The following is a 26,463-nucleotide window of genomic DNA, read 5'->3' as shown; positions in this document are numbered from 1 at the left end:
GGCTGCTTTTCAGAGGCAGGTGGAGATGCAGATAAACAGTTGCTGACCCGTGGGCTGGGAGGCCTCTGGGGATGCCTCAGGTGGGGCCTGGAGAGGCCTGGTCAGAGCCAAGGCAGGAAGACGTGGCCTAGTGAGGGAGGAGGAGGATGGCTGAAACTCCCACCCCATCCATGACCAGGCCTGTGGTGTAAGGACCCAGGGTACAGCGCCCCGCCGGCACCCCCAGTTCTGAGCCCAGGGAGACCACACCTGCTGGGAGCAGGGAGTGGGGGAGCCGTCAGGATCCCTGACCGCTGCAGTAACAAGGCTGAGACATCTTCCCAAACCTCTAGATCTTCCAGAACGGAGGTGCTGACCGGAGAGCGAGGCCTCCGCATGGGGAAAAGAGAAGAGCTGGCCCCACAGTGTGGCCACGGGGCAGGGCCCGCCCTGAGCCCTGGACTCCCCGTCTGAGTCCCCATCCACCTCCTAAGCTCCCATCCCGTGAGCCCTCACTCCCCTCCCTGACCCCAGCCCCTCGACAAGTCCTCCGCCTCCCTCACCGAGGCCCCAGCTCTCTCAATGAGACCTTGGCCCCTTCCTGAGCTCCCACCCACCCAACCAGGCCCCCCTTCTTCGAGTCCCCTGACCCCACACAGAGACCTATCTCTCTTGCTCCTACTTCCTCAGAGAACCTACAACTCCTCACCTTGTCCCCAGCTATGTCCCTAAACCTTCACTTCTTCATTGAGCCCCAGCCCCAAATTGGCCCTTCCCTATTCCCCAAGCCCTCTGCAGAGGGGCGTTCCCTGACACCTTGGCAAAGTCCTGGAAGCCACCACCCCCACCCCAGGCCCAAGCTGAGCCTCAGGCTGCAGCCTCACCAGCCTCTCCCTCTGCCTGGCCAGGGTCTCCAGACCCCTTGAGTTTCCATGGTTCCCAGGTGAGACCAGGGCCCCCCCAAATTCACAGTGGCTCCCCACTTTCCCTCCACAGGGAGGCTACTGAGGTCCTCAAGACGTCGGAAGATCCTCTACACAGACCGCCAGGCGTCCCTGAAGGTGTCCTGCACCTACAAGGAGGATGAGGGGCTCTACATGGTCCGAGTACCCTCACCCTTCGGACCCCGGGAACAGAGCACCTACGTGCTCGTGAGAGGTGAGGGCATGAGTGGGCACAGGGTGGCAGCAGGAGCCCAGAGACCAGGGCTCTGTCCCGAGTTGCTGTGGAACTTTAGGCAAGGGCCCTGCTGTCTTGGGGCCTCAATTTCTCTATCATAAAATCCGGGCTTTGGGTTGGTGTCTCCAAGAATCCTCATGACACCCTATGGCCTCCAAAGGGACATGGCCCGAGAGTTAGCCCAGCTGGAGCCAGGGAGGCAGGGAGCTGAGTGTGGGGCTGGAGTGATTCTGGCTACCGCTTAGGGTCTGGGTTCAAATCCTGGCTTTGTCACTTCACCAGCTGGGTGACCTTGGGCAGGTCACTCACCTCTGCGAGACTCAGTTTCCCCATCCACAGAGTGGAAGGCTGCTCTGGGGCTGGAATTAACTATTCCACTTGTTCAGGTACTTGGTGTAAAATGGGCCCCCAAGAAAATAATGCTGTCATCTGTCCCTCAGATACTGTTATGGGGTTGGGGGGCTAACATTTAGACCCTAGTCCTCAAGATCAAAACTGAGCTCCTGGAGGATGAATGAGAAGAGGATGCTGGGTGGGAGTGGGAAGGGCTTGTCACCAAATGGCCACTGACTAGAAGGACCTCCCCTCTCACCCCCGGGTTTCAGATGCCGAGGCTGAGAACCCCGGGGCCCCAGGCTCCCCACTGAACGTCCGATGCCTGGATGTGAACAGAGACTGCCTCATCCTGACTTGGGCCCCGCCCAGCGACACCCGGGGCCACCCCATCACTGCCTACTCCATCGAGCAGTGAGTCGGTCTTTTGAGGGGCGGAGGCCCTCATGGTAGAATTCTGTCTGGTTGTGGGAGCCACAGCAAAGAGGAGGCCCCACGCCTGGCTTCAGGGAGCCCCCAAACCCCCGCCCCTCAGAACAGGACAGGGAGCAGGCTGTGCTGTGTAATTTAAGGGTAATAGAGGGACATCCAGGCCTCCAAGTCATGCCAATACCTGGAATTCTACCCTGGAGTCGGCCCCTGCCCTGTGGACCCTTTATGGTATGAGCTGACCCGGAGGGGCAAAACCCCCGAGCACAGTGAATTCGTGGGCTGTTTTCCTTCCTGAATGACAGAGAGAGAGATGGAATAGCACTGACCCCAAGGGAGGAGGCACACAGGACAGAACAGGTAGAGGGCCCAGAACCTCCAGCCTGCTTCCCATGCTGCCCGCTCTGAAGGCCCAGCTTGAGAAAATAGCTAATGCTGCCCCAGACGGGCCCATGACCGTGCTAACAGCATGCCTCCTCTCTAAAGGGGAGGGGCACTGTCTAACGTCCCCTTCTGCGGATGGAGAAACCGAGGTATGCAGGGAGATGACTTTGCCCAAAGTCACATTTGTCATTAGCGGTAGAGACATTTGGACCCACATGTGACGACTGCCCCAATCAGCCAGTGACAATAAGGATAATGTGCACTGTCATACTGCCTGGGACATCAGTACCAAGAGGACTCAGTGAGCCCAGGCTTGGAGAGTCAACCTAGAATGCACACCAACTTAGGGAGGGGACAATCTCAGGTGATTCCTAACACTGTGTGGCCTTGGGCAGGTCTCGTCACTCTCTGAGCCACAGATCCTCCATGTGTACAGTGAAGGTGGCCACACGTGCCCCCAGGACTGGCAGGGAGATGAAGCGAGGGCTGGGTGCGGCGGGCACAGCACAGATGAAACAAGGGCTGGGGATGCAGGCTCACCACGATGTCCTGGGAAAGGCGCTGCTGCTGGGCGCATCAGGGATGGTGTGAAGGCCTCCCGGGTGCCCGAGGTTGGAGCCAGGCTCTTCCATAGGAAAGAAGGACATTTTATTTTTTTTTTGAGACAGGGCCACCTGGGTTGGAGTGCAGTGGCTCAACTCAGCTCACTGCAACCTCCACCTTCCGAGTTCAAGTGATTCCCTGCCTCAGCCTCCCGAGTAGCTGAGATTACAGGTGCCCGCCATCACACCCAGCTAATTTTTTGTATTTTTAGTGGAGATGGGGTTTCACCATGTTGGCCAGGCTGGTCTTGAACTCTTGACCTCGTGATTCACACACCTTGGCCTCCCAAAGTGCTGGGATTGCAGGCATGAGCCACTGCGCCAGGCCAGAGAGAAGGACTTTTATTGGCAGAGATGAGCTGGGCAGGCTCCCCCCGGTCAGAGAATGGCCCTCGTAGAGGCTCACACTGGGAAGGTGTGAGATGTAGGCAGGGGCTGAAGGCTAAAAGGGGGACCTGTCTCCCACAGGTGCCAGGGTGACTCTGGGGAATGGGTCCCCTGCCACGAGGCCCCCGGAGGGACTTGTCGGTGCCCAATCCAAGGCCTCATCGAAGGTCAGAGGTATCGGTTCCGGGTGAGAGCCATCAGCAGGGCGGGCAGCAGCCTCCCCTCCAAAGCCTCAGAAGTGGTTGTCATGGGCGACCATGATGCAGCCCGGAGGCAGACAGGTGGGTACCGAGGTCCTAAGTGACTTTCTAGAGCATCAGTCCGGGAACCCTCAGGACTACCTCACACAGGAGACAACCCAGTACTCAGGAACCCCGAGTCTGATGAAGGCAGCACAGCCCGGCCCTCAGTAAACACTAGTCTAATGAAGGAGACAAAAACCAGTCCCCGAGAACCCCCAGTCTGATGGAGGAGGCACAATCCAGTCCTTAGGAACCCCTAGCCTGAGAAGGAAGATACGGCTAATCTAATGGAAGAAACCAAACCTGTCCATGGGAGAGAGCAGTCTGAGGGAGCACCCCAGCACCTCTCAGATGTCCTTAACCTTGAGTGTGGGGACATGGCCTCTCAGCCCTCTGGAGCCATGCTGACTTGGGTGGCCAGAAGCTCCACCATGCCAGGGTACCTGGCCCCAGGTACCTCCTCTCTGTCTCCACGTGTCCCAAGAGACAGAGCATCTCCCAGGGCCTGAGAGCAGCAGGGCTCCACTTGGGACTCCTGAGAGAGCTGAGGCCAGAGGGCACCTGCCTGCAGTCACACAGTGAGGGCTGCCAGGCCAGGACCGGGATGGGGCAGGACGCAGAGCCTGGTGTGGGGTAGGCCCTGGCCCGACTCCTCCTGTGCCCATGCTCCCTTCTCATCCTAGAGGTCCCGTTTGACCTGGGAAACAAGATCACCATCAGCACAGACGATTTTGAAGGTACTCGGGACCCTCCCACACACTGGGCCTCCTGTATAGTTCTGGAAACTCTGGGATTCAAACTGGCAAGGGGGCAGAAGTTGTCCCTGTGCAGGGTGTGGGGGGTGAGGGCAGGTGGGGTCTAGTCAGAGGGAGCCAAAGTGCTGGGGTCACGGTGGCTCATCTGGCTGTGGCCCTCCTGAAGGAGGGAACACGTTGGGAAAAGTCCTGGGCAGGAAAAGTCCTGGGTGACCTGGAGCCAATTACTGCCCATCTCTCAGGGATGGGTGGGGGTGCAGTTCCCTCCTCCATGGAATGAGGCACTGAGATTAGGGGGTCTCTGAGGTCCCAGCCATCTCAGCCCCAGGTGACTCTGATTCCAGAAACTGTAACCATCCCCTCACCACCGACCAATGTCCATGCCAGCGAGATCCGAGAGGGCTACGTGGTTCTGGCCTGGGAGGAGCCGAGACCCCGGGGCAGAGCTCCGCTGACATACTCCCTGGAGAAGGTATGGGACCCCGGGGCCCCAGTCCCAGGCCAGCCTGAGAAACATGTGCAGTGGGACCCTGGGCAGTGTCCCCTGGGGAGGCTGTTGGAGAATAAAAGAGAATTCCCTGCCTGGAAGGGCCCAGGCATGGCCCTACACAGAGGCATGGAGATGGATTGAGCAGCCTTTTGAGGCTACCTTTAGGCCTGGAAGGCCAGTCACTGCTGGTCATTCCTGAGGCTGAACTGCACAGACAACAATGACAATATGATCCACCACCCCCTGGGTACCTCCCTACCCGCAAGTCCGCTGGCATCAGGCCACACATTGGGGCCAAGCACTTCTTGGTGGGACTATATTGGGAGGGAAGTAAGGCTGGTACCCTCCAGCCAGGGACAGGCACCAGCAGCACTGCAGGGCCTACGGAGTGATTAGCATGAAGAGGTGGTTCTCACTGGGGACCAAGTGAGGGCAGGGGAGGCCCCGCTGGGGATGAGGCAGGTCTTGTGGAGTGGAATTCACAGTGAGGGAAGGCAGTATGGCAGAGCAGAAGACAGCATGGACGTCACAATCTATTCAAATCCTGGTTTTGCTGTGTGATCCTGAGTGACTGTCCTAACTTCTCTGAGCCTCAGTTTCCTTCAGTATAGAATGAAGACCCTGCCCTGTGAAGATGAAATAAAGCACAGCCCCCAGACCAGGCATGGTGGCTCGTGCCTGTAATCCCAGCACTTTGGGAGGCCGAGGTGGGCAGATCATGAGGTCAGGAGTTCAAGACCAGCCTGACCAAAATGGAGAAACCCCATCTCTCTACTAAAAAAACAAAAATTAGTTGGGTGTGGTGGTATGTGCCTGTAATCCCAGCTACTCAGGAGGCTGAGGCAGGAGAATCACTTGAACCCAGGAGGCAGAGGTTGCAGTGAGCCAAGATTGCACAATTGCACTCCAGCCTGGGCAACAGAGCTAGACTCCAAGTCTCTGTCTAAAAAAAAAAAGCACAGCCCACAGCCAGGGCCAGCAACCCTCAAGATCTGTCAGTGCTTCCCAAGGAGGTGTCCTTGACGGATCTCCCTGAAGCCAGAAACTCGGTTTATCTTCTCATTACTTTCTGTGCCCAGCTGGGTGGACAGAGAAGGTTTAGGGAATAAATGAATTTAAAATTTCCAGGGAGGAATCTCTGTCTCTGGTTATCCAAACGATACTCTCTTCACATTCACAGGTAACCCTTTATCTCCAACATAGGAAAGCTACAGATAATTGAGGATTGGTTTTGCGAGGTAGTGTATCACGGTGAAGATGTTGGTGTCAGGCTACTTGGGTTCAAATCCCATCTCTGCTATTTACCAGCTGTGTGACCTTAGGCAAGTTACTTAGTCTCTCTGTGCCTCTGTTTCTTCTTCCATAAAATGATGATGACAATCATACACTGCTTGTAGGGTTAATCTGAGGATCAAATTAATTAGAGCACATAAAGACTTAGAACAGAACCTGGCACATAGTAGGTGCTTAGCAGCGTTCATGGTTCCTTACAGCGATTTCCTGTGCTACCTGGGTTCTAGGCCACTGACAGCCAGATGGGCTTGGGAGGGGGAAGACCACCGAGGATGGAATCAGTGGGTCCCCTGGTGCATCTAGGTCTTAACTCTCTCACCCAAACTCAGCAGAAAGTCTCTGGGTGCCTCACTCATCTCTATCACCCTGGGCTCTTCACCCTCCATCTGCCCAGAGACTCGGGGTTTCTGGCTGCCTTCTGGGTCCCTGACTCTGTGGAGAGTAAACAGGTTTGCAGTCACCCACACCTGAGTGAAGTTAAATACCATAGATGCAGGACTTTTGGCCAAGTTACCGACACTCTCTGAACGTGAGTTTCCTCATCAGCAGGGACATTAACACCTTCCCTGCAGGGTTATTATGAGCATTCATTCATTTGTTCATTCATTTGTCCCAGAAACATAGATGGAGCACCCGCCATGTGCCAGTCCTGTTCTTGCTCTTGGGGACACAGCAGTCAGAGAGGATGGGGTGCCGACGATAAATGGGATACATCAGTAAAACATTAAGCACAGTAGTGAGTGGTAGGCACTAAGGAGAAAGACATCGAGTGGGGAGGAGAACTTCAAGTGTGGGGTGAGGGGCTGCTGATGTTTTTAGATGGAGTGGCTGGGAGGGCCTCCCCACTCCCCAGGAAGGTGGGTTTTAAATAAAGGCCTACATTAAGCCAGTCAAGAGATTTCTGGGGAAAGAACATTCCAGGCTGAGGGACTGGCAAGTACAAAGGCCCGGAGGTGGGACTTGGGCCCTCAGGGAGCAGCAGAGAGGCAGAGAGACAAAGGGCAGAGGGAACGGTGGCCAGACAGGCCGAGAGGTCAGGCCATGGGGAAGCTTTTGCTCTGAGGGAGATGCAGGGCTTGGGAGTGTTCTGGGCAGACAGGGACCTGGTTTGACCCGTGCTATAAAAGGATTCCCCTGAAGGCCATTTGAGACAAGACAGAAGGGGGTTATGGGGAGAAACGGGGAGACCAGTCAGATCATTCAGGCTCGAGGCACTGGCGGCATGCGTCAAGGTTATGGTGGGGAGCAGGAGGGCAGTAAGGCATGGCTGGGTTCTGGGTACATTTTGAAGAGTGAGCCATCTGGGTTCATTGATGGAGCACATTTAGGGCGTGAGAGAAAGAGAAGAAGAGCCAAGGGTGGCTCCAGGGGTTTCACACGACGGACTGGAAGGATGGCAGCCACCAATGCAATGTAGGTATGGGAAGCTCAGGAGCTGCATCAGGACAGACTGGACGTGAGGTCTCGGTAGGCATCCAGGTGGAGAGGTGGGGAGGCAGATGGGACATAGCTCCATGCTCAGGGCAGCCTAGGCTGAATATAGAGGATCATGAGAGCACATGGGCTGGGGACAGAGATCGTGGGAGGTGACCAGCACAGAGCCGGTCAGCGCGACCTCTTAGCCAATGCAATTTCCTCTTTTTCTTCAGTCAGTCATAGGTAGCGGCACCTGGGAGGCCATCACCTCAGAAAGCCCTGTGAAATCCCCGAGATTCGCCCTTCTGGACCTGGAGAAAGGGAAGTCGTATGTCTTCAGAGTGCGAGCAATGAACCGGTACGGCCTGAGTGACCCCTCAGAGACCAGCGAGCCCATCGCCTTGCGGGGCAAGCCAGGTACCCTCATGATGTGGGGGTCGGGGAGGAGGCAGGCCAGGTCAGGCTCAGCACCTGAAGCTACAGGGACAAAGCCCTGCCCATTTCCCTGTCTCTGCTCCCTTCTACCCATCATGAAGCTGAAAAGCAATTCAATCTCAGACCTGGGGAGTTTTAAGACATCAAAAATCACATTTCTCTGGGTAGGAGGTTCATGGAGGGAGACAGCCTTCTGACATTTTTTTTTTTTTTTTGACATGGAATCTCGCTCTGTCGCCCAGGCTCGAGTGCAGTGGTATGATCTCAGCTCACTGCAGCCTCCACCTCCCAGGTTCAAGCGATTCTCCTGCCTCAGCCTCCCGAGTAGCTGGGATTATAGGCACGCACCACCATGCCCTGATAATTTTAGTATTTTTACTAGAGATGGGGTTTCACCATGCTGGCCAGGCTAGTCTCGAACTCCTGACCTCATGATTCACCCGCCTCGGCCTCCCAAAGTGCTGGGATTACAGGTGTGAGCCACTGTGCCTGCCAGAGCCTTCTGCCTTTTTCCAGATCAGCAGTGGTGGGTTACAGAGTGCAGCTGGGTCCCGCACAGTGGCTGTGTGAGCAAGTGGTCTCTCTGTTCTACAGGTCTCTGGCCTGCCCCTAGATCCTTCACCTCACTCCCGAGCAGGCCCCTGCCCCCTGCCTGGTGGAGGCTGAGCTGTCCCACCTGAGCCCTGGCTTACCAGGCAGGACACCACTCATCTGCAGCATAACGGGGACCTGGGAGAGCCATTTCCAAGCTGCACACTTTGCTGTCCTCAGTGGCCAAACCCATTGTTCGAAAGACCCTCATTACTACTCCCACCTGTGGCTCCTTCCTGAGTCTCCCAATTACAACTCCATTCTGACCCCAGTTTCCCAGGGCTCTCACCTCTGAGGCCTCTGGATTCTGAGGTTCTTTACCCTGCAATGAGATTAGAAGGTTCCCTGTAGCTACCATCACCAACCAGCCCTTTAAGGAACTTTGCTACAGTGCCACCTATGCAAGAAAAGCCTGGTTTGCTGCAGGTCCCATTTGGGGAAGATTTCAAAGTTCTAGATTTGTTCTACTTCAGTAATTTAGAGGGTAAAAACTACACACACACACACACACACACACACACACACACACACACACGGCACATATGAACCAGTTGGTGAGCCAGTGGTGTTTTTCTTTTTCTGGTTAGCATTTGAATCTGATTTGGGCCTGGCCAGTGAGCAGTTTGTCATTAGATGTGGGCAGTCTCTAGTCCATAAACCAGTCTTAAATTGCACCAGGCAAGGCTCTGGTATAATTCAGAAAGGAAGGGAGAGCAGAGCTAGAGGCAAAGCCTTCAAAGAGGTGAGAGGTGAAGACCTGGGACAGGCAGGACCTTAGGAAAAAGAAGAGAGGAAGAAAAACAGAGCAGGTCAAGAAACAGAAGCTTGGAGGAGTCCAACGTTTGGGGGCCAAAAGAAAATAGAGAACCACCAAAGGTTGCGTTAGGAGTTTGAGAAGTAAAAAGAGAACTAGGAAGATCATGCACCTGCCATCCATCAGTCCATCTAGCCATCTATTCATCCATCCATCTATCTATCCATCCATTTATTCATCCATGTATCCACCTGTTCATCCATCCATTCATCTATCCATCCATCCGTCCATCCAACCATCCATTCATCCAATCAACCATCCATCCATCCATCCATCCATCCATCCATCCATCCAATCAACCATCCATCCATCCATTCATTCAACCAACCATCCATCTATCCATTGAACAAGTTACAGCAGCCCCTACCTCAAGGAGCTTAGTTTCAGGGAGCCTGAAAATCAGTAAAGAAGTTTCAAAAAAAAGAAAACTGAGATTAAAGGTAAGGACTGAGGGAAGCTGTCAGATTTGGTGACTTTCAAGTGAGAGAGAGTGTGTGTGTGTAAGAATGAATGAGTGAGTGCTTTTGTGCTTTAGTGGGAAAGCAGAGATGTTCAGAGGTAAGGGGAGAGAGGACTTTTAGGATACGCTTCTGGGCCTAGGAATGAGCTGCCCAAAGTCCCCGACAGGTCAGGAATTCATGCACCTTGATTGCTATGGGAGCTCCTCCTAGCCTCCCCCCATGCTCCTCCCCTTCCCTAGCCTGAGAGCCACATAACTCAGCCTTCTACTTCAGCCCATGTTTCTATTTTTTAGCTACCCTCCCTCCTCCAGCTCAAGTTCAAGCTTTCCGAGACACACAGACCTCTGTCTCCCTGACATGGGATCCCGTGAAAGACCCAGAGCTCCTGGGTTATTACATCTACTCCCGGGAGGTGGGGTCATCTGAGTGGCAAACAGTTAACAACAAACCCATCCAAGACACCAGGTATGTCTGCCCACCTGTATCAGTCTGTCCTCACACTGCTATAAAGACATACCTGAGACTGGGTAATTTCTTTTATAAAGAAAAGAGGTTTAATCAGCTCACAGTTCTGCGGGCTGTACAGGCTTCTGCTTCTAGGGAAGCTCCAGGAAACTTACAATTATGGCAGAGGTGAGGGGGAAGGAAGCATGTCTTACATGGTGGGAGCAGGAGAGGGAGAAACAGCAAAGCAGGAAGTGCTACACACTTCCAAACAACCAGGTCTCATGAGAACTTGCTCCCTATCTTGAGAGCGGCAAAGGGGAAATCTGCCCCCATGATCCAATCTCCTCCCACGACATCCCTCCCCCAACACTAGGGATTACAATTCAACATGAGATTTGGGTGGGGACACAGAGTCAAACCAGATCACCCTGCTTTCTGCACCAGAGCATCCTTGAAGTGGGGGGCGCCATAATGATAATGAAGCCCCACATTTCACAGTATTTCCCCTGAGCCAGGTACCGTTCTGGTATTTTTCATATGGAAGGTCAGTTGGTTCTACCTGCAAGCCTATATGTGTAGGACTATTACTTTTATAGTCATTTTACAGATGAAGAAACTGAGGCATGGAGAGTTTGAGTAACTTGCCAAAGCTCCTGTAGCTTAGTAAGTGGCAGGACTGGGACTTGAACCCAGATGGCCTTTGTCAACAAATGCTTGCTGAGAATGTGCTATTTGTAGGACTCCGTGAACAGAGATGACCATGCCTTGGTCTCATCCCTCTAGGAGCTTAGAGCCAGAGAGAGGTGGGGAGAGCAGAGCAGTGGAGGGCTTTGGAGCCAGGGAGGCATGGTTCAGGCTCCACACCACCCCTCACCCATTCTGTATTAGTCAGGGTTCTCTAGAGGGACAGACTTAATAGGATAGCTGTATATATGAAAGGGAGTTTATTAAGGAGTATTGGGTGCCTCACACAATCACAAGGTAAAGTTCTACAACCGTCTGTCTGCAAGCTGAGGAGCAACAAAGCTAGTCTGAATCCCAAAACCTCAAAAGTAGGGAGGCCAGCAGTGCAGCCTTCAGTCTGTGGCTGAAGCTTGAGAGCTCCTGGCAAACCACTGGTGTAAGTCTGAGTACAAAAGCTGAAGAACTTGGAGTCCAATGTTCAAGGGCAGGAAGCATCCAACGTGGCAGAAAGATGAAGGCCTGAAGACTCATCCAGTCTCGTCCTTCCATATTCTTCTACCTGCTTTATCCTAGCCACGCTGGCAGCCAATTAGATGGTACCCACCCAGACTGAGGGCAGGTCTGCCTCTCCCAGTCCGCTGACTCAAATGTTAAATCTCCTTTAGCAACACCCTCACAGACGCACCCAGGAATAACACTTTGCATCCTTAAACCGATCAAGTCGACACTCAGTATTAACCATCACCCTCTGAGCCTCAGTTCCCTCCTCTGTAAACCGGGAGGGTAGGGGCGCGTTCCTGGCCTCTTGACATTCCAACTCGCACTCCACTCTGAGGTTCCCTCCTCATTCCTGGGACAGAATGACCCTCATCCTAGCAGGCACAGTGAGTCTTGGGGCTTCTGGGCTGGTAACTTCCCTTGATCTAGGAGCTCTATGGGAGAGAGACCTTAGGTGATAATACCTCTTCCTTCCCTTTCCATCAGACAACTGGCCAAGCTTTGAACACACCTGGCTGGGCTGCCCTCACCCTGGGCCATGAGCCAAGGTCATCTGGCCGACAAAAAGGAACAGGCCCGGTGCCCCACTGGTCTTTGGTGCCTCATGGTCAGCTGCAAGGAGTCCCTTGTACTTTGTTACCGGAAACAGTTAAAATTCCCAAGTTGGAGAATAATCAGGTTTTTGACTAATTAGCTCAGAGTCAACCTTATCCCTAGAAGAAGACCTCTCCCCCTACTTGCATTCAGCTGTGCGTCCCTGAAGGGGAGGCCCGGGGTTGAAGGAGAGTTGGCATGAATGGAGCGGCATGCCCAGGGGAAGTAGCACACGGAGGTGAAGGCAGCATGCTGCTCTGGCATGTCCAGAGAACTTGTCCCATGGGTGCCTGTCACCTGTTACATGTGTCATGGCCGGAAAGAGGCTACACCCTGCTGCCCGGGAGTTGGAGCCTGGGCGACAACAGAAAGAGAGTTCAGTTGGGCTGTGGTGGTCCAGGTCACTGTGGAATCATCAGGCACTACAGAGCCTGGCTCACGAAAATGTCTGAAGGAGTAAATGAATGAGTGCTGAGTGGGCAGGTGCTGCACTGGCTCGGGAGACCTGGCCACCCTCTGGGCTGAGCCCCTAATTGGCTGTGTGCTCCTGGCCGTCTCTCCTGCTGTGGGAGTGCTTCCCTGCATGAAACATGCAAAAACTGGACAGTCTCATCCTTAAGGGCCCCTCCAACACCCAAGACTTTGTCTTCATCTCCAAAAGAGGGATACGTAACAGCATCTTCCCCAGAGGGTGTTGTGAGGAGTACCTGGTGGATAGACATAAAGTGAGTTCCAGACAAGGGCACACTGCCATTGCCATCATCATCGCTGTCATCTGTTGTCAACGGGGTCTGGTCTGGGAGTCATCCCAGTCTCCCCTGTTCAGGTGCTCCCTGTCACTCCCTTCAGTGCTTCCTTCATCCCATAAAGGCATGTTCCCCCCTAAGATGCACTCGTCCCCAAGCAGAGAGTTTGCTGCTCTGTCAGCTGTCCACACTTGATGTGATTTAAGTCCTGGGGACTGCTCAAGGACCCCTGGCTGAGAGGAGCTCCGAGTACAGATTTGCTCTCGGAGAATGTTGATAGGTGAAGAGAGAGAAAGAGGTCCACAATTTGGGTTTTATCAAAAAAGGGACAGGATGAGAAGGACATTTTTCTCTAGGCCAGAGCACCCCTGCATGTCTCTGGATGACAGCTCCCTCTGAGGAGCTCTGAAAGGGCTCCGCGTTTTCGCATCACAGCATGAGTGCAGGTATTAACCACCACTGCTTTTTCAAGGACAAAACCCAAAGTCCTGAAGATGTATCACATGGCACTGGGTCAGGAGTTGGCTGCCGTTGCTTCAGATTAGTACCTTTCCAAGTGTATTTGCATTTTATTGGTGGATCTGGAAAAGCAAACATCCTTTAAAACCCCTAGGACCACCTCCTCCACAGTGCCATTTCAGGCATTGCCATGGGATCCAGGGCAATGCTTTTAGGAAGAATTGACCTGGCACCTTCAAATTCTACCACGCTGGGGACCTCATTCCACAAAGCTGTTCTAGAAAGTTTGGGAATGTCTCCAGGCTGTTTGTACATCCATGAAAGCTGCCCATTTCTCTCCCAGGTTTACAGTTCCTGGTCTGCGGACGGGCAAGGAGTATGAGTTTTGTGTCAGGTCAGTCAGCGAGGCTGGGGTAGGCGAGAGCTCAGCCGCCACCGAGCCCATCAGGGTCAAGCAGGCTCTGGGTGAGTGCAAGGGCTGGTCCAGCCTGCAAACCTCCCTGGGCTGGGCAGGGAGCTGGGGCTCATAGGCCACATCCTGGAGGGCCCAGTCCTGGTGGCTATTGGCGCATATGCCCTCTGAGGGGAACTGGAGCTGGCCCTGACCGCCCTTCCCTTTGGGGAGGAAGTAACCCTGGCTTGAGCCCATGGAATGAGGCCCTGGTAGCTTCAGGGGGTGGGGAAGCACTCAGGCCCAGAAACCTGAGGCTCCGATGCCCTCCCTGGGTACAGACACTGCTGGCTCAGGGAAAACCCTCTGGAGTAGGGTGGGCACCCACTAGGGGAGGCTCATTGGCTCCCTCAGGGCCCACTGTCCAATCCAGCCACTCCCAGGGAGCAGCTGTCCTCATCTCCTTACCTCCCTGTAGCTACCCCGTCTGCCCCATATGGCTTTGTCCTCCTGAACTGCGGGAAGAATGAAATGGTCATTGGGTGGAAACCCCCCAAGCGTCGTGGAGGTGGCAAGATCCTGGGCTACTTCCTGGACCAGCACGACTCGGAGGAGCTGGACTGGCACGTGGTCAATCAGCAGCCTATCCCCACCCGGGTCTGCAAGGTGAGGCTGGAAGGTGGCCGCAGCCTGTGTCATGACTTGTTCAGCAGAGACCAGAGGCCAGTGTTTGAGTCTTGGAGTCTGACAGAGACTGACAGAGTTCTCAAGTTGCCCTGCCTCAGCCATCCAGCTCATTTTCCAGTGCAGACCCACCTTGAACAGAACTGTTTAGAGCCCCCAAGAATCCTAACACTTTGCTGGGAGCAGTGGCTCACGCCTGTAATCCCAGCACTTTGGGAGTCCAAGGTGGGAGGATCACTTGAGGTTGGGAGTTCAAGACCAGCCTGACCAACATGGAGAAACCCCATCTCTACTAAAAATACAAAATTAGCCAGGTGTGGTGACACATGCCTATATTCCCAGCTACTCAAGAGGCTGAGGCAGGAGAATTGCTTGAACCCAGGAGGCAGAAGTTGTGGTAAGCCAAGATTGTACCATTGCACTCCAGCCTGGGCAGCAAGAACAAAACTCTTGTCTCAAAAAAAAAGAATCCCAGCACTTTGGGAGGTTGAGGCAGGTGGATTGTTTGAGCTCAAAAGTCCTGAGACCAGCCAGCAACATGTTCGAAACCTTGACTCTATAAAAAATACAAAAATTAGCTCAGTGTGGTGGCGTGTACCTGCAGTCCTGGCTACTCAAGAGGCTGAGATGGGAGGATTGCATGAACTCAGAAGGTTGCGGCTGCAGTGAGCCATGTTCATGCCATGGCACTCTAGCCTGGGTGACAAAATGAGACCAAGTCTCAAAAAATAAAAATAAAAGCAAAGTCCCCACGGACCTCTTGCTCTGAGTCGCTCCCCACACCCCACCACTGCCCCTGCTCCCCATCCCTCCCCCAGCCTCAGCCTCACAGTCTGTGTTTCTGCTCCTCAAGGTCAGTGACCTTCATGAAGGCCACTTCTATGAGTTCCGTGCCCGGGCTGCCAACTGGGCAGGTGTTGGTGAGCTGTCAGCACCCAGCAGCCTGTTTGAGTGCAAAGAGTGGACGATGCCCCAGCCAGGTGAGAAGCCTCAAGGTCTGAAGTCCAAGGCCTACCCTTCCCTCCCCACCAAAACCTACCCAATGAGATGAAGGCCGCTGCACTCCTCTGTGCATTCAGGCTTGCACTGTTTCGCCCCACCCCAGGCCCCTGGCCCTTCCACACACTGACTCTATAATTCCTGACACAGACAGAGTCCTCAGCCTGTCTTAAAAGACCCCTGATTGGCTGAGCGCAGTGGCTCACACCTGTAATCCTAACATTTTGGGAAACTGAGATAGGTGGATCACCTGAGGTCAGGAGTTCTAGACCAGCCTGGCCAACATGGTGAAACCCCATCTCTACTAATAATACAAAATTAGCCAGACATGGTGGCACATGCCTGTAATCCCAGCTATTTGGGTGGCTGAGGCATGAGAATTGCTTGAACCCTGGAGGTGGAGTTTGCAGTGAGCCAAGATTGCGCCACTGCACTCCAGTCTGGGTGACAGAGTAAGTCTCCATCTCAAAAAAAAAAAAAAAAAGGACCCCTGACCTGAGCCATCAACTGGCCCTGTACCCCCAGCACAAACTATTACCTAACTCGAGACACTGCCTGAGCTTTGCCTCTGGCCATAGACCATGGCCATAGCGCACTGTTAAGGTGACCAGCTAGTCCTGGTTCGCCTGAGACTTTCAGTTTACTACTGAAAATCCCATGTCCCAGGAACCCTCTTAGTCTTGGACAAATGGACAGTTGGCCACCCTACCCACTGCTCCCATAACCCTGTAAGCCTTCTCACAGGTGAGCCCCTCACCTCCCGCTGAGGAAGGAGAACCATACCCTTCCATCACTTTGTTCAGCTCAGTTGTTTTCTACACAAAACCTCTACCTGAGTGGCAGATAATTACAACGTATGACGCTTCGACAGCAACAATTATAAACAACTAATATTTATTGGGTACTTACTAGGTACCAGACGCTTTTCATAAATATTCTCCCTAATGCCACAGAAGCACTATATGATAGGAACTATTATTATCCCCATTTTACAGATGAGGGGACAGGAGCATGGAGGCTAAGTAACTCGCCCAGAGCCCCCATATCTGGAAAGGTTGGAGCTTCAACAAGAACCCCAGAGGTCTGACTCTGGAATTCACACCCTTGGCCCTGACACTAAACACGGAAGCACTTTAGAATGATTAATGCTGTCTGGGATGGGGACAGGAAAGGTCAGGGAAGCTTCCGGGAGGAGGGGAGGCTGAGCACATTTTGAAAAGTTAACCCCGTTTCAGGCCCAGAGCCAAGCTTTGTCATGATGCCAAGGCTGACCAGGGCTCGGTGACACCCAGAGCAGGCCCTTCCTGGCTTGATTGTGACTGATGGATTGACAAGCTTGCTGACTGACCACTGGGCTTGCTCTCCACCTGGCTGGCTGGCTGCCTGGTTGCCCAACTCATACATGTCTGCCCATCTCTCATTTCTCACAGGCCCCCCGTATGATGTCCGGGCTTCTGAGGTGCGGGCCACATCCCTGTTGCTGCAGTGGGAACCCCCACTGTACACAGGGGCTGGGCCTGTCACAGGTTACCACATCAGTGTCCAGGAGGAAGGCTCTGAGCAGTGGAAGCTGGTCACCCCAGGCCCCATCTCTGGCACCCACCTGAGGGTAAGTTCTTGTGCCTTCGTGCCCTGCCACTAGAGCATCAGAGATGGAATGACCACCAGACATCACTGCCCTTACTTAATGGCAGCAGAGGACCAGAGGGGGGGAGCGATTTACCTAGGGTCACACAGCAAGTTGGTAGTAGGTCTGGCTAGCTGGTGCCCATATCCTGCTCCCTGCTAGGCAGACGCCTCCCTAAAGATTCACTTGCTGCCAGGTGCAGTGGCTCACGCCTGTAATCCCAGCACTTTGGGAGGCCGAGGCAGGCAGATCACAAGGTCAGGAGATCAAGACCATCCCCATCAACATGGTGAAACCCCGTCTCTACTAAAAATACAAAAATTAGCTGGGCGTGGTGGTGCACACCTGTGGTCCCAGCTACTCGAGAGGCTGAGGCAGGAGAATTGCTTGAACCTGGGAGGCAGAGGTTGTGGTGAGCCGAGATCGTGCCATTGCACTCCAGCCTGGGCAACAAGAGTGAAACTCTGTCTCAGAAAAAAAAAAAAAAGACTCAATTCTATCAGCCAGGTATATCAGCCTTTGCACAAGCATACCCCTTGATCCAGGAATTCTGCTTCTGGGACTGAATTATAGAGAAGTAATTAGCAAATGTGCAAAGCTCTAAGGACAACGATGCTTCTTGAACCTTGTTGCTAATGGCCCAAGCTGGAAACAACTTAAACGTCCATTAGTAGGGGGGTTGCTTAAGTTAACCACAGTGCACCTTAAAAGTGGAATCCTGTGCCAGGCAGTACAAAGAATAAGGCAGTTAAAGGAACAAAACAGTATAAAGAATGGAGATGGGCAGGGCTTGGTGGCTCATTCCTTTAATCTCAACACTCTGAGGAGGCCAAGATGGGAGGATTGCTCAAGCTCAGGAGTTCGAGACCAGCCTGGGAAACATGGAGAAACCTCATCTCTACAAAAAAAAGTTTAAAAATTAGCCAAGTCTGGTGGCATATGCCTGTAATCCCAGCTACTTGGGAGACGGAAGTGGGAGGATCACCTGAGCCCAGAAAGGTCCAGGCTTCAGGGAGCCATGATTGTACCACGACACTCCAGCCTGGGGGACAGAGCAAGACCCTGTCTCAAAAAAAAAAAGATGAATGAGGTGGACCTACATGTATTGTGCATGTACTGACACAAAAAGATATCCATCCTATGTGGCTAAGAAAAACAAAGCAGGCCGGGCGCGGTGGCTCAAGCCTGTAATCCCAGCACTTTGGGAGGCCGAGGCGGGTGGATCACGAGGTCAAGAGATCGAGACCATCCTGCTCAACATGGTGAAACCCCGTCTCTACTAAAAATACAAAAAATTAGCGGGGCATGGTGGTGCGTGCCTGTAATCCCAGCTACTCAGGAGGCTGAGGCAGGAGAATTGCCTGAACCCAGGAGGCGGAGGTTGCGGTGAGCCGAGATCGCGCCATTGCACTCCAGCCTGGGTAACAAGAGTGAAACTCCGTCTCAAAAAAAAAGAAAAACAAAGCAGAATACAGAGTAGGATATTTATATACTAATAGCATATGATATATATAACGTGTTGTATATCGTATAGATAACTAAACATGTATGCAGATACATGTTCCTTAATTTAAATGTGAAACAATCTCTAGAGTCTTTGTCTAAATGGAAGTCTAGCAGAATCACTGATTTTGTTCTCCTGGAGTGGTGGTGGTTTTAACTTCCACACATGCAGGAGGGAAGGAAATCACAAATAGTGTTCTGGCCTCACCAAGACAACTCACAAATACTTATACATGTCAAGAAACAAAGATGTCATTTGAAGCATTGTTAGCAGACACAAATGACCTACTTAGACAGCCAGTCAGAGTTAGACCTCCAGGTGACTGAAGGCCATTTTCACAGGTCATAGCGTCTACACCTAAGGCCAGTGTGTCTCAGAGACCTCCTTTATTTGAGGAACATTTGTAAGAATGTAATGTGGATTAGGTTCCATTTTCTGCAGCCCTAGGGAAAGGGAAAGTATTTCTCCAGCCTGTTTTCCTGGGTGCTTTTCCCCAGCAGGCAGGAGGATATGCAGTTTTCAAGCTCATTGGTCAACAATTCACTAGGGAGCACCCAGAGGAAAGAAGGCTGGCTCAAGAAGCCCAAAACAATAGGAAAGAATAAGACATTCACAAATAGGATACCGTGCATATCCTGTTTCTAGGCAGATTATGGGCTGGTAAAAATCTAAAAAGATTTTGGCCGGGTGCAGGGGCCTCATGCCTGTAATCCCAGCACTCTAGGAGGTTGAGACGAGCGGATCTCCTGAGGTCAGGAGTTCAAGACCAGCCTGGCCAATATCGTGAAACCTCATCTCTACAAAAAAACAAAATACCAAAATTAGCCACGTGTGGTGGCACATACCTGTAATCCCAGCTACACAGGAGGCTGAGGCAGGAGAATCACTTAAACTCAGGAGGCGGAGGTTGCAGTGAGCCAAGATCCCACCACTGCACTCCAGCCTGGGTGACAGAGCAAGACTCCATCTAAAAAAAAAAAAAAAAAGGAAGTCTACGAAGATTTTTACCAAATTGTTCATTCTGGTTATCTCTGGGGGAAGGCCTGCCAGGGGAGCTTTAGTCCTTCATTTCATGTTCTACTCTATTACTTAAAAATTTCCCCAACTAGTGTGTATTTCTTTTATAATCGGAAAAAGTTAAAATATTTTCATTTTACAAAACAATGAAATAAGGTCACCTCAGACAGAATCCAGGAAGACGAGTCTCAGCCAGGGGACTCTGCTGAGACCTTGAGGTCTTCACCTGTATGAGAGGTCTCAGCCCGTCCGCATGTAGGTTGGCCCAGGCCGGGGCCGGACAGCCTAGGTGACCTGGTACCGGCTTCTGCATGTGGACAGTTGGCCGCCATTCAGTCGGGAAGTTATTGGCTAAACACTTCTTCACACCGCTTTAATGCCAGGCCTGGACCAATTCCTAGGCATGAGAAGCTAAATAAGTCACAGTTGTTGGGTAGCAGGCACTGACAATACTGTGTGACAAATGCTGCAATGGAGGAGGTCTCAGGAACTCTGGATGCTCAAAGGAGAAGGTGCGAGGGGCTTCCTGGAATCCATGCATCTGCCCAAACTGGGTGGTGAAGCACGGGCTACACTGGAGTGAGTCAGAGAGGGAGGCGGGAGGGCATTCCAGCCAGCAAGGGCAAAGGCAGGGAGGTGTGAAATGACGTGATAGATGTGGGGACGCTGAGAGAGCTGTGGAGTGAAGGGGACAGATGGAGGGGCAAGAGGACAACAGGCGAAAGCCAGGTTAGGAAGACTAGATGTACTCAACTTTAAAATTTAAATTTGACCATGAAGGCCACTAAAAGATGTAAGCATCATCAGATTGGCAGAGGGAAAGATAGACAGGGGGGAGAAGCATCCAGGGCAGAAATGCCCTTTAGGAAACTGTTGGATTACCCCAGGTGAGGAGAAATGAAGCCTCCATCACAGCCGTGGCTAGGACCTGGAGGGAAGTGGCCACATTTAAGAAACATTAGGAAGACCAGGCGCAATGGCTCACGCCTGTGATCACAGCACTTTGGGTGGCTAAGGCAGGTGGATCACCTGAGGTGAGGAGTTCAAGACAGCCTGGCCAACATTGGGAAACCCCGTCTTACTAAAAATATAAAAATTAACCAGGGGTGGTGGCGGGCGCCTGTAATCCCAGCTACTTGGGAGGCTGAGGCAGGAGAATCGCTTGAAACTGAGAAGTGGAGGTTGCAGTGGGCAGAGATCGTGCCACTGCACTTCAGCCTGGGCGACAAGAGCGAAACCCCATCTCAGAAAAAAGAAAAAGAAACGTTAGGGAAATAAAACAGATGGAACCTGGTGATTGGTAGAGAGGGCCCAAGAAAAGGATGGCAAAGACAATCCCTGAATGTTGAATGGACGTCTGTGTCACACGGAAAGACAAGGGACACAGGAAGAGAGAGGATTTTCTTGCTGAGTGGTTCCCTGCACCCTGGGTGGTTCCCTGCACCCTGGGTCCCGGGTTTCAGGAAGAGTCACTGGTGTCCTCACTGCTGGCTCTTGCCCTCTGCTCCCAGGTTTCTGACTTGCAGCCAGGAAAGAGTTATGTGTTCCAGGTACAGGCCATGAATTCAGCTGGTCTGGGGCAACCGTCCATGCCCACTGATCCCGTGCTCCTGGAGGACAAGCCAGGTAGGGGTGGCCGGAGAGGCCAGAGCTCTGCCGCTGGGCTGTGCCCTCAGGACGGGTGGGGTTGAAGGGAAGTTGGGAGAAGCCTGATGCTGTGGTAGGCCCCACACTTCTCTGGCCCTCCAGCAAGCCCCTGAGGGAGGGGTCGTCATCCCACATTGGCACTGATCTTATTATAGGTCGGAGAAGTTTAATCAGGTCACACGCTGGTATATGACAGAATCACTCAGCTCTCCCAACTATATAAAGCAAGTTCTCTTTCCATTCTTTTAATTATTCATTCATTTAACAAATATTTAGTGATCCCCACATTGCATTGGGAATACAGGAGTGAATGAGAAAGTGTAGGGGTCAGGGGGAGCAGAGGCCAGTAAACAAGTAAACTATTGCATGAGGAAAGTGATTTAAGATAGGAATAAGTGCTTTATTATAAAAGAAATAAAACAGGGTGATAGAAAGGGGCAAGGTTGCTTAGCGAAGGCAGTCAAGGAGGGCCTCTCTGAGGAGGTGACACTTGAGCTGAGAAGGAGCCAGATCATGCAAGGCCTTGGCAGCCGCAGGAAGGAGTCAAGTTTATTGTTATTAAGTGCAATGGGCAGTCCCTGGAGCTTTAAGCACGGGAGGGATATGACCTGATTTATTATGCATAAACATCCACTGCCCTCTGTTGGATCTTGCCCTTAGATGCCCATGAGATCGAGGTTGGTGTGGATGAAGAGGGCTTTATCTATTTGGCTTTCGAAGCCCCTGAAGCCCCAGATTCCTCAGAGTTTCAATGGTCCAAAGACTACAAGGGCCCACTGGACCCCCAGAGGGTCAAGATCGAGGATGACGTTAACAAGTAAGTGAGGGGAGAGGAGAAACAACTGCTCAACGGGACCCAAATGCTGTCAGAGGAGCTGGCAGAGGCTCCTGGCTGAGGCCACAGGGCAGGACTCATTGGTGATGGTTGAAAGGCTCTGCTCGGTCTTTCACTGAGGATGCTGACTGCCACCTTAGTGAGAAGAGTGGAGAGTGCATTTAAGGGACTGCAATGGTGCTATTTTTTCTTTTTTTTCTTTTTTGTTTTTTTTGTTGTTGTTGTTCGAGACAGGGTCTTGCTCTGTTGCCCAGGCTGTGCAATGGCATGATCTTGGCTCACTGCAGCCTTGACTTCCCAAGCTCAAGCAATCCTTCTGCCTCAGCCTCCTGAGTAGCTAAGACTATATGCACATGTCATCATGCCCAGCTCATTTTTGTATTTTTTGTAGAGACGGGGTCTCACTCTGTTGTCCAGGCTGGTCTCTAACTCCTGAGCTCAACCAATCCTCCCGCTTAGCCTCCCAAAGTGCTGGGATTACAGGCATGAGCCACTGCACTCAGCCAATGGCACCATTCTTTTGGAGATTCCTCTTCCGTAGGGAACTATGTGTGCCTCTAACTCAGGACCTTCAAGGAGACCTTCAAGGAGGACTTGGTTTCTGGCCTGGGTGCCTGGGACTTGCTCTTACAAATTGTCAGTACTCAAGTTCCTCATCTATAACATGAAGAGTTGGACCAGATGACCACAAGGGCCCCTGTCAAATGCCCCACGTCTCACTCCTCCCCCAGCACCTCGTGGCCTCAGCTGTGTCCAGCAAGGCATAAATCCTAGGCCTCAAGCCCTGGAGGAAGTCAGGGTGGTGTGGCCAGTGCAGACCCAGTGCCAGAGAGCCCAGATTATGGCACCATTGAAGGTGCCAGGCCAGAGGGGACTCTGAGAAGGTGGAAGGAGCCAGCTGCCCCTGCTTCCTGGCTTGGCCAGGGTCTGCGTGGGGTACAGGCTCACCAGAGGCAACCTGGACTCCCTGGCTTCCAGGCCTCAAGTGCACAGGACTAAGAAGCTCCTCTCAGAGCCTCTGCACACCTCTCTCTGCCAGGTCCAAGGTCATCCTGAAAAATCCTGGCCTCGAGGATTTGGGCACCTACTCAGTCATAGTCACTGACGCTGATGAGGACATCTCAGCAAGCCACACGCTGACTGAGGAAGGTAATGCACCTGCCGCCCTCCCTGCCACCTCCCCAGAGAGAGAGTCTCAAACGCAAATGCCCACAGAGGTCAGTAAGAAGCAACCACAATGAGTAAAGTGGAAATTTCCACAGAGAAGTCGGCCCTCACCCGCCCATTTTTCCATCCATAAATACCTCTTGAGCCCTGGAGATTATATCAGTGAACTCAACAGACAAAAATCCCTACCCAGTGAAATTCACATTTTTTAGGTCTCTCTTTTGTTTTCCCTTTTTTTTTTTTTTTTTTTTGCTTTTTTTTTGAGACAGAGTCTCGCTCTGTCACCCAGGCTGGAGTGCAATGGCACAATCTCAGCTCACTGCAACCTCCGCCTCTTGGGTTCAAGCAATTCTCCTGCCTCGGCCTCCTGAGTAACTAGGATTACAGGCACGTGCCACCAGTCCTAGATAATTTTTGTATTTTTAGTAGAGACAGGGTTTCGCCCTGTTGGCCAGGCTGGTCTCAAACTCCTGACCTCAAGTGATCTGCCTGCCTTGCCTCCCAAAGTGCTGGGATTACAGGAGTGAGCCACCACGCCTGGCCTGTTTTCCCACTTTTAGTAAAAGCAAAGGTACTAGAATTATTTTTGCTTCCTTCTATAGCCCCAAAAAACAACAGTGCAAGTGTGATGACAAATTGCAAACAGCCGTTGGTCTGAGAAATGGGGTGACAATAGGGAGTGTTGGGGACTGTGGGTAACCAGAGAGTGAATAGCATGTCCAAAGGACCATCCGTATTTGATAAATTAAACTGAACCAAAGCCTGGGCTCATGACCGATGAGACTCACGCTCTGCTACCTCCATAGCAACTGGGACGGCCCTTGCCCGTTGTCTGCCCTGCTCATGGCACATGAGGCCTTTTGATTTTAAGAATCAGAAGCCAGAGAGACCAGGGTTCCAATTCCAGTTCCATAATTTGCTGGCTCATTTTAGACAAGTCATGCCACCTTCCTGGGCCTCACCCGTGAAGAGGGATTATAATCCCTGGCTGCCCCCACCTGAAACAATATTGTTCTGCAGATACAATCAGATCATCCTATTCAAACTAAAGCCATCCACAAAAATGATGGCATTTTTTTTGGTTTTGTTTGCTGTGTGCTTGCCATGAATCTAGACTCATTGTGTTAAGGATTCTGGGGCTTACTAGGGAAAATGAGGAATGGGCTTTGCCTCTACCAATTCATTCACACGGTCCATATTGACTGAGCACCACCTACTGTGTACAAGACACTCATGTAGGTTCAGAGCTCGCCTTAGCAGGAGAGGCAACACAAAGAAGCAGTCAGCAGGCCGGGCGCGGTGGCTCAAGCCTGTAATCCCAGCACTTTGGGAGGCTGAGGGGGGTGGATCACCTGAAGTCAGGAGTTCAAGACCAGCCTGGCCAACATGGTGAAACCCTGTCTATACTAAAAATACAAAAATTAGCTGGGTACAGTGGCACATGCCCTGTAATCCTAGCTACTTGGGAGGCTGAGGCAGGAGACTCGCTTGAACCAGCGAGGCAGAGGTTACAGTGGGCCCAGATCATACCATTGCACTCCAGCCTGGGCAACAAGAGCAAAACTCCATCTCAAAAAAAAAAAAAAGAAGAAGAAAAAGAAGAAGCAGTCAGCAAATGAGGCAGCATTCTAGAACAGTCCGAGACTTCTGGGCTGCAATGCTTGGTGTATGGTCCAGACCCTGGGACCCTGGGACAGCATATGACAGGGATGAGCAATGAGGCCCTGGCACCAGTGGTCCTGGAGTGACCAGAGGTGGACAGTGATGCTCAGCCCACAGCAATGCAGAGGACTAATGAGGTATGCAGAATCAGGCACATGCCAGGTGCTCCTCCAGGGGGGTGGGACTTGATCTAGGCCTTGAAGGACAGAAAGAAGACGCATTCTCAGAGTGACCAGCAGTAGCGCTGGCATCACCCTCGGTGCCCCAGGGCAAAGGCCCACAGAGCTCATGATGGCCCCTAAGAAGCCAAGGGACCCCATGTTGGGGGAAGGTGTCTCTTGGAACTTTGACCCAGCACAGGATCCTAGGATGGCTCCCATGGGCCCCCCACTCCCCACCATGATATCTCATTCTCTCTGGTTCTTCCTTACTCCCCTCATCCCAGAGCTGGAGAGGCTAAAGAAGCTGAGTCATGAGATCAGAAACCCAGGTAAGCAGTCCACGCTGCCAGCCCTGCTTGTGCAGCTCCCACTGGGCCCATTGGCATGTTCTGAGCAGAGCAGAGTCAGGCCAAGGACCAGGAAACAATCCCAGAGGGAAGGGGTGGGGGCGGACGGCGGGGGGAGCCATGAGGCTAGAGGATCAGAGACCACCCAGGAAGCTCACGGAAGCAAAAGAGCATCAGGAAAGGGAAGGGATTCCAGGCAGGGAAATGCGGGTGTTTTCCTCTCTTTGTAATTACTATCATCACTGGCTCTTTAGTCATTAGGATTTGGGATCATCTAAACCTCCTTCAGGTTCTCTAAGTGTTTTGCATGTCAGATGCGAAGGGTGTACTCGAGGTGGGGCTGAAGGGAGGAGGTAAGGGAGACGGGGGCTCAACCCACCCCCTTCCCGTCCTGTGCCTCCCACAGTGATCAAACTGATCTCGGGCTGGAATATTGACCTCCTGGAACGAGGGGAAGTGCGGCTTTGGCTGGAAGTAGAAAAGTTATCTCCCGCCGCTGAGCTACATCTAATCTTCAACAAGAAGGAGATCTTCAGCTCTCCGGTAATTGGGTGCTCACAACCCCTAAAGTGAGGCTCCCCTGCCTGGGAGGTGGCCTCTGGGGGCAGTGATTCTGCACAGGCTGGTACTTCCCCCTAGTGGGCATTTCAGAAATGACAGTGTGACTTTGCTGTCCAGTGATGGGGAAGGGATGGGGACGTTTGGCTTTTAGTATTAGTGCTGGTGTTGGGGGTGGGGGTTGGCAGGGACACTAGAGGCTGGCCAATGCAAGGGACATTCCCACAAACAAAGAATTTCCACGCCCCCTATTTTTGATTACTCCAGACATTCTTAAGATGAAAAACCTGTATTCATGCCTATAAGTATCCAAGCCTAGACCCTAACTCTGTTTTAGATATAAATACAAAGTATTTTTGTACAATTTTTTTCTTTTTTTAAGACAGAGTCTCACTCTGTCACTCAGGCTGGAGAGCAGTGGCAGCAACTCAGCTCACTGCAACCTCCACCTCCTGGGTTCAAACGATTCTCCTGCCTCAGCCTCCCAAGTACCTGGGATTACAGGCGCCCACCACCACACCCAGCTAATTTTTGTATTTTTAGTAGAGAGAGGGTTTCACCATGTTGGCCAGGCTGGTCTTGAACTCCTGACCTCAGGTGATCCACCCACCTCGGCCTCCCAAAGTGCTAGGATTACAGGCGTGAG

General features: G+C 52.4%; 1 protein-coding gene across 3 annotated transcripts in view; it reads left to right on the top strand.

Annotated features, from left to right (window-relative positions):
* The window catches only part of MYOM3 (myomesin 3), a 58,906-nt gene that overhangs the window by 18,140 nt on the left and 14,303 nt on the right, over nt 1-26,463 (top strand). For all 3 annotated transcript variants that reach the window (XM_032300806.1, XM_032300808.1, XM_032300807.1), the window contains 16 exons: nt 976-1,137; nt 1,764-1,905; nt 3,375-3,574; nt 4,219-4,272; nt 4,635-4,762; nt 7,723-7,906; nt 10,084-10,255; nt 13,562-13,683; nt 14,088-14,275; nt 15,147-15,273; nt 16,723-16,901; nt 20,952-21,066; nt 21,748-21,904; nt 22,962-23,071; nt 25,197-25,241; nt 25,666-25,802. In XM_032300806.1, coding sequence (XP_032156697.1) covers nt 976-1,137; nt 1,764-1,905; nt 3,375-3,574; nt 4,219-4,272; nt 4,635-4,762; nt 7,723-7,906; nt 10,084-10,255; nt 13,562-13,683; nt 14,088-14,275; nt 15,147-15,273; nt 16,723-16,901; nt 20,952-21,066; nt 21,748-21,904; nt 22,962-23,071; nt 25,197-25,241; nt 25,666-25,802 — 2,222 coding nt within the window. The remainder of the gene's footprint in view (nt 1-975; nt 1,138-1,763; nt 1,906-3,374; nt 3,575-4,218; nt 4,273-4,634; nt 4,763-7,722; nt 7,907-10,083; nt 10,256-13,561; nt 13,684-14,087; nt 14,276-15,146; nt 15,274-16,722; nt 16,902-20,951; nt 21,067-21,747; nt 21,905-22,961; nt 23,072-25,196; nt 25,242-25,665; nt 25,803-26,463) is intronic.

This window comes from Sapajus apella, unplaced genomic scaffold, assembly GCF_009761245.1.
Source record: "Sapajus apella isolate SASKATOON/1434 unplaced genomic scaffold, GSC_monkey_1.0 scaffold43, whole genome shotgun sequence".
NCBI lineage: Eukaryota > Metazoa > Chordata > Mammalia > Primates > Cebidae > Sapajus > Sapajus apella.
This window is presented reverse-complemented; position numbering and strand designations above follow the sequence as displayed.